Genomic DNA, 8158 nt, shown 5'->3' on the forward strand with positions numbered 1-8158 from the left:
AAACTTAATATCTCGTTTCAAATGTAGCATCCATTAATATACCTTGTAAAATAGCCATATTGATGTTGGTATTATTAAAAGAATTCAAAATAAAAGAAGAAAAATATTTTTGTTGATGATGAGAGGAAACTAATCTAAGTAGGAGCACCACCAAAAATGAAACAGTTGAAGAAATACAATGGATGGAAATTGCATTAATTTTGAAAAGTAGAGTGTGACATTGAAATTAAAAATAGTCAAGGGGAAATAGATTGAGAATCACAAGCAACTTGGTGGGCAACTAGTAACTTTTTACAGAAGATTAACACCGTAAACAATCATTAGGATAGGCTACGGACTTGTAGAGAGATCAAAATGCACTTGGATTCTGAAGGCATCTCATCATGCTGGCCGCATTCCACTTGCTCTCCTTTCTTGATACCATGTCCCCCGTCAATCATTTAGCACACAAATTCCGCCATTCATACTTCCACTCGTCTAGGTTGTCCCGAGGGCACATGTCAGGCGAGACATAAACAAGAATGTCACCTCAGATTTTTATAGTAAGAGAGAGCAATTGGTAATAACTAATTGACCTTTAATTGCTCGAACTCTTGAACGAAAACAAATCCAACTGGATGCATTGATAAGCTTAGCTTTTTGTCTCTCTTGGATCTTCCTCATTATGGAAGCATCGGAGATCTCTGCTGCGCTTTTCCCAACATGCTTTTTATAAGAAAAGAATCTTGGTCCTTTATCGTGTAAAATCTTGTCAAAAATCGAGGGTTACGGTCTTTAGCTATTAATATGACTAAGATTAATGGATTACAAAGAGGACCTAGGGATTTTATTGGTAAATAACCCTTTTTAAAGCTGCTCATCCCAAGCATTGAGTAAGCGGCATCTTCACCATCAATACAAGGTTAAGAGAACTCATTTGGGTACAATTGTAGCTGGGGGAGTTTTCCAAAAAGTCATAAACATATTATATGACGGCCAATTCAATTCTAAACTTTTTAATTTAATCAATTTAGTCTAAACATTTTGAAGAGTTTTCAATATAGTTCTTCCAGCCAATTTAGATCTGAAATCGTTGATGTGGCTGCCGACCATCTCGCGTGGCATAGTCAATGTTATGTACAACCGGTGCTGATGTGAACAATTTTTGTAATTTTTTTAAAATTTTCATAATTTGTTATTATTTTTTCTTTTTTTTCCACGATTCATCTTCCCAAAAGGGTCGCCGGGGATCAATGGGGCCTCAGCGATGACCGACAATCGCTAGCCACAGGCAAGGGCTGCAAATCCCTTGCCATCCGTGAGTGAGGGCTGCGTCCCTCGCCCAAGTCTAAGGGAGGCCTTTGTGGCCCTCACTGGCCTCACCCGTGGCCTTGGAAGGGCTTGAGGATCTCATGGCCGACGAGCAACCCTAATCTATGGTCAATGTGCATACCATCCTTGAGGCCTCGGTAGGCCCTTCCAAGAAGATGAACAGTGGAAAAAAGAAATAAAAGAAAACAAAGATAAAAAATATAAAAATTAGAAAATTCAGAAAACTTTTAAAAATCGCAAAAATAGTCTATGTTAGCACCGATGGTGCCACGTAAAACAGTCGATGGCAATTCAGCAATTTACAGCCTAAATTGACAGGACAAACTATATTGGAAAATCGTCAAAAGATTTAAAACTAAATTTGTTAAATTGAAAAGTTTATGACTAAATTAGTCATCATATAATAGATTTAGGACTTTTTAGACAATTATTCTGATTTTATCCTTGATAGAACTATTGAGAGATGTTTACTAATCCTACTAAAGAACTCAAATCATTGCTCTGAACAGAAAACCATTAGGTCATTCTCAATCTTTAAGTGAACCATTTCAATCAGGGGTATCAAGTTGAAAATGTTGGGAGCGCATAGCAAAAATCCGAATCCACATTCACTCAAAAGTTTAAGATGACGAGTGATGGGACAATTTAAATATATGAATCACTCCACACCACGCTGACTTTACAATGTAAAATTTTTTCAACACAATTTACGTGTGCTTCTTTTAACCTTTCTCATCGAAATGAGTCAACCAAAAGCCTTCATTAGATTAGTTAGATTAGTGCTAATCACCCAAAGGACATGTATCTAATTTTGCTTCACAATTCAAAAACCCATCAATTATCTCCATTTAATTTCTTCACTGAGATCACCACGTAAAGTTAACACCTTCACAATTTCAAATCTCAGGCTCCTATTGATTTTTCGTCTCGTTCCAAACATGAGCACGTCGGCAGTCCAAAAGTTCCAAACATCGAGTAAAAAGCAGACTAAGACCCAAGAGTGCATAATGGAGCGCGATAGAGACGTGGACAAGGCGGATGGTTACAATAACGTGGCTATTGCTATTCATCACGAATTTTTTAGACTCTCCCAATCACCGACCAAAAAAATATATATATTTTCCAATTGCCAACCTGCACAGTTAAAAATCATTATTGTAAAAAATTAAGAATTGTCATGTTTATGATCTCATTCCAACCATTGCATTTAGAAATTGTGCGTAGAGATTAGGCATACGATACGAGCCGTGCGTAGAGATTAGGCATACGATACGGGCCGCCTCACCAGCCGTTCATATCCTTGTTTGTTATTTTTTTTAAGTTGCTTTGGAACGAGTGTTTCACTCATACCAAACACTATTTGCTTTTAAGGAAATCTCTTTGACTTAAAGGTGTTCTGTCTTAATACAAAGTTTTAAAGGCAGTAAAAATATCACGTTAAAAGGAAACGCTTTGTTGTCCTCATCACCATCTATTCACAAACCTGAAAAATGCATGAAGAGCTTCTGTTTCTACCGGTCCAGTTTGCTTGGCAAATTAATGGTCCTACATATTGTCGTGCGAGAGCACTTTTGATTTTCTTCAACCATTCTTTTGTCTTTAGAAGAAACTAAAAGGAAAGGTCCAAAACACATGCTCGTGGTCCTCATTGCAAACCATATAAAAGAAGAAATAAATATTACCACCTTGGACTTGGACTTGGACTTTAGGGTTTAATGCCAATGAATCAACAAAGGCAACCTTCAATATATTTGACTCACGTTTGTTGTGTGCGAATCCAAAAGACGTACGAATTGGACAATCTCACTTTCAGGCCACTATCGTCCAGAACATCGTGAGTCATGTGGATTGACCATAAGGAAGAGATTCATTTTTGTAAGAAACTTATGAACAGAAGAGAGATATCTGGGCGTGCTCTCTCGTCGACTATAACACTACTAGCAGCTTTCTTCGCGCTTCATGCGGGGCATTTGTTCTATGCGCGGGCGCGTTTATTTCATTTCTCATGCAATGTCGTAATGCTTTGATAATGAAATTAGTAACTTTAACCGGATGGAGAAATAAAAAAAATTTGACATCGCTTTTGTTTTTCCAAGTGAAATACGAATTTTTTCCTGAAAAGCAAACAGTAAATAGGCATTTTGCTAATTTTTCCACAACCAAAGAAACATTTATCCGAAAATCAGAAAAATAAAACGAGGAAGATGAGGATATTAGCTTGGTAAACATTTATCCAAACACTAAACTACCTGTGGGTTACATTGGTACATGTATTCACCGGTCGACCAGTCATGTCTACCTTAAGTGGTTGTGACCTGATTGTTAATGTATAGTAGAGTCGAGCACGCTTTTTTGAGGGATTAAAGGTGCTTGCACTGATGCAATAACTTCGGTCTAGGACACGGAAAAATTGTTTATTGTGTCTTCTATGCAACCCTAACCAGGGTATAGTAAGCTTAATGCATGTGTACCCGCAAGTCGCATGACTTGCATCGAACCCATCATGTGCGAACGGGAGAAGTTGGGCTTTTTTGCTTGGGCCGCCCATAATGGCCTTGACCCATGCTTACAAGAAGTGGGGTGAGTGCTCTAGTGCACGTGAAAAGTAGAGATTCTCCAAAAATTGAGTAACGTGTGAAACCAATGAGCATATCAATCAACATATGGGTGTTAGTCCGAGTGAGTGATTTCACTTTCGACCGGCATAGATATACAAGTATTACATGGAGTAATTTCGGTTCTTGGGACCGGAGAAAATGACTGAATTCTCCTTTATTGCGTGCATGAACCTCCTAAGAAAATAAAAATCTAGGAAACAAAAATGGTTGACCTTGGTGTATGTAGAAGACTTCCATCCCGCATATGATTTTATGCGCGCGAATCAAATAGACTTGGTTTATTCGACATTGGCCCATTGGCCCAAACCAACTGTCTCATGGAAAAGCTAAACAGAAGGCTGAGAAGACTTGTAACCCCCAGATGATTCTATGCACGTGAATCCAATAGACTTAGCTTATTGGACCTTGGCCCATTAGCCCAATCTGAATGTCTCATCAAAAAGCTAAACACTGGCTTGCACATGTACTTTATGAAGGCGCTCTCTCATTTCACTTTTCACTTTACCTCCTTGTACTTGTTTTTCTTTTCTTATTGAGTCTATATACTTTCAATTTGTTTAATCCAATTCTTCTGCAATATGTTTAATCAAGTCCCTAAAGCAAAAACATCCAATCAAATTTAGCTGGCGTGGCTATCATAAGAAGTCGGAGTGTGGCGCGGAGTAGAAAATCTCTCTAGCTCACTCTCTTGCCTTTGCAACTCTCTGGCTCTTTATCTGTCTCTTACAGGTCGTGGCTACTGCGACCTAAGATCGAGATAGCACCATCATCGTCGACCTTAATCAAGGTCTCCTACAGCCGTGGCAACCTCGATCGAGGCTGGGGTAGTCGTCACCCCCTCAATCCAATGAAGTAACCATATAGGAAAGTTGGTATGTTGAAAAAAATCAAATAATAGTTATCATAAATTTAAATAAAAGTTGAGAATGCAAAATTATTTGCTAACTCAAGCAAAGAAAGGTTGGAAATTGTTAAATGGTCATGTTAATGAGTGCTCGATCCCTAAGCACTTATTAACCATACTTGATGAGGAAATATTCAATTGTGAAAGCATTCATTGCGCATATCACGAAGACACTCAATGCTTTGGAAATTGCAATATTTCCTTATTTGGTTGCTTAATTGTTGACATTTAAATTTTGGCGACTCACCATTTAGTCATAAGAAAACTAAGAGACGATCCCGACACCTAAACAAGAAAATTGCTATTTGCATATTAGGAGCATTTAGTAGTAATAAACCCACATAAATTCCTTATTCCTTTGAGCAATTTATTTATTTCTTTGATTAATTGAGTGCTAAATTACTATCTATGCACTCATATGATCACCTTTACATGTTAGTGGTTTAGGATTGAAATTGGCCAAGATTGCTTGCAAAATATTTTTGAAATAAAGAGAAAATGTATCGAAAGGGAGTTATATTTATCTTGTGTAACCAAATCTCTATATCCATAATATCTCTAGTTCGTAAATGTAAATGTTCTCCCACATTTTACTTGAGTTCCTAATCGATCCATAATAGATTAATAGAGACTCCTAATTGAATTAAATTGCATGTTAAATTGATTAAATCAAAATCCTAGAGTGGGGATTCATATGGGCTGGAAGGAGCCCGCACTAAGTATTTGTTTAGTAATCCATTGGCTTTCTCCTTGTAGTTCACCTCTAGAAACGCTACAACATTAATAAGTGTCAGGGGCACGAGGGGCACTTTTTGATAAAATTAAATCCAAGAAAAGGTAAGCAAGAAAAAATAGTATAACTCAATAGAGAAGATGGTAAATTTGAGAAAATATATAAACGTTGGTAATCAACTCAAGTAACAGTTAATAGAGAAAAGTTTGTAGGTTACTCAAACAGTTGCTGGTAAATTCATCTAATTGTTGCTAAATTTAAGGCATTGATAGGAAAGATAAATATAATATAAAATATAAAAGGAGACTTCTTTTCACAGATAAAAGAAGTTAATAATATACGGGGTAATTGACTCAAATAAGAGTTGGCAATGCGAAAAGGAATGAGTTTGTAACTTCATGGGAGAAAAGTTGTTGATCACTTTAACTAAGGTTGGTAATTTCTAGAAAGAAATCGTAAATTTAATGGGTGATAAATAAGGTAAATATAAGTCGATAAACAAAAAAATCAAGTACAAGTTGGTAAGCAACTCAAATTAGAGTTTTTTTTTTTTGTCGAAAACTCAAATGAGAGTTGGTAGATCAAAACTAGTTAGTAATCTACCCAGAGAAAAACTGGTCAGTCAAGAAAATAATGTCAGTAAATTCATCTGAGAGTTGATAAAATTGAGGCACTTGCAAGAAAGACAAATAAAAGTTGGTAAAAGGTAACAAAAATTGATAAATTTAAAAAAAAAAATGTTTGTAAGTAACTCTAATGAGAGTTAGTGATTGCAAATTAATGAAAATGTAATAAGAAGAAGTTCATAGGTCACTCAGACAAAGATCAATAAATTCATATAAGAATTAGTAAATTTAAGACGTTGTAAAAAAGACAAATAAAAATTAGTAAAACATAAGAAAATTTGAAATATTCAAACTATTAAAAAGGTTGATCATTTCTTAAAAGTATGGATAATTTGCCAATAAGTCACCGGAAAATCAAGTGATGCCCGGTGTTTCTTTTATGAATAGTTTTTTACATTTTCGAACTTTTCTAAAAATCTATCACCACAGAAAAAAAAAATCGTTTTTGTTAATGAAACAGTAGATTCTATATCCTTGTCCAATGTATTGAAGGCAGTGTGAGCAAATATGTTTTCCTCATTACTTTCTAATCAACAAATATCCATTACCAATTTTTAATTCTGTAATTACATTTATGACTAAGCAGCAAATTAGTAGCCCTTTCACTATAAAAAAAAATAAAACTAAGATTTACGGCTATCATGAATACTGAATAGGAAAAAATCAGATTCCATATATATGACAATCACATAATGTTTCCCCATAATCTTCTCCTAAATCACACAAATCATGACGACCGAACACTTCCAAGGTGGAGTTTTATTTACTACGTTACACGGGCGGTGTTGTTCACCCTTGATTTGAGAATTTTACCAGCACGCTCTCTCACTAACCCTTACATCAAGGGTGAATAAGACTGTATGTGTAAAATTTTTGTTACAATGTCGGTCTATGCTCTAATTTTTCACATATATATGCTTCTTATTTAGCAGAGTTGATACTTATCTCTCCAAAATCTCACATGAAGCTTGGCATCAACACCGGAGATGGGCATGATGCAAGATTCCACAGAAAGCTGATGTCACCGAGATCGTACGACAGACCACTATTCGCGACGATCGCAGAGTAGTTGCAAATGTTCGGATCAGAGTCGCAGTCTTGGGAGGTCCTAGGCCTCTTTGGAGCTCTAATTAGTACTTCCTCGGGACCTTCCGAGTCGGAGTCGGCTTCCTTGACGAGTGACTCGGACTCCTCTGAGAGTGAGGGCAACGAGATGGAGGGGAAGCTTGGCTTGCTTGGCCTCGTCCCGACAGTCGATGGCCGGACGTTGTAATGTTCGTCCATCATTCTCTGGAAATATCTCCCTTGTGCTTCTATTTTGAGCCTTAAGTTCTTCTGAACCTGTTCAGACGGAAAGAAAACTTATTAGCAATTATGAAATTTTGACCCTAGACATCAAATTATGCAATGCTTAAAATGTGGGGATTTTTTCACGCTATCGGTGGACCTCAACATTATCTCTTTTGAATCTTTATAGACAAGAAACTATTATAGTCATGCTCAAATGGGTTAAGTATGTTATTATATCTGTGATTTGATCCTCCATCTATATTCATATAACGCTTGTCTCCATACCTCGTCTTGGTCACTTAATCGTGCTTGATAGTTCATTTGAACTTGTCTGATGGCTTCTTTAAGTTGAGCACCACTGCAACAATGAACGACGAATTGAAGAAAAACATTTCTTGTAATTACTGAAGCGGTATATGTGCTGCAGAATTTACTTACCATGTAGCACTAAAATTAGGAAATATTTCGGAAATGCTTCGCCTTTCAAACTTCTCTGAGAGAGAGAGAGAGAGAGAGAGAGAGATCATATTAAGAAGCTTTCGATTTTTACAAAGTGGGTAAGTTTCCAAAAATTTTCTAAGTGGATATTGTTGCGCACTTACTGGTAGGTTTCTCCGAAATTAGCGTTGTCATCCTGTACTTCTGCAATATAATAGCGAGAAAAAAGAAAAGTCAT

The 8158-nt window shown here is 36.5% G+C and overlaps 1 protein-coding gene across 1 annotated transcript; it reads right to left on the reverse strand.

Moving 5' to 3' along the window:
• Positions 1 to 7149: 7149 nt before the first annotated feature.
• LOC115672205 (myb family transcription factor PHL7-like) lies at positions 7150 to 8158 on the reverse strand. Its single transcript, XM_030593982.2, has 3 exons — positions 8085 to 8158; positions 7768 to 7840; positions 7150 to 7533 (listed from the first exon to the last, which is right to left on the reverse strand). The coding sequence occupies exons 1-3, from the start codon at positions 8156 to 8158 to the stop codon at positions 7150 to 7152; spliced, it is 531 nt and encodes a 176-aa protein (XP_030449842.2).

This window comes from Syzygium oleosum, unplaced genomic scaffold, assembly GCF_021117445.2.
Source record: "Syzygium oleosum isolate NSW1041296 unplaced genomic scaffold, Sole_v2.1 Sole_v2.12, whole genome shotgun sequence".
NCBI classification, from domain to species: domain Eukaryota; kingdom Viridiplantae; phylum Streptophyta; class Magnoliopsida; order Myrtales; family Myrtaceae; genus Syzygium; species Syzygium oleosum.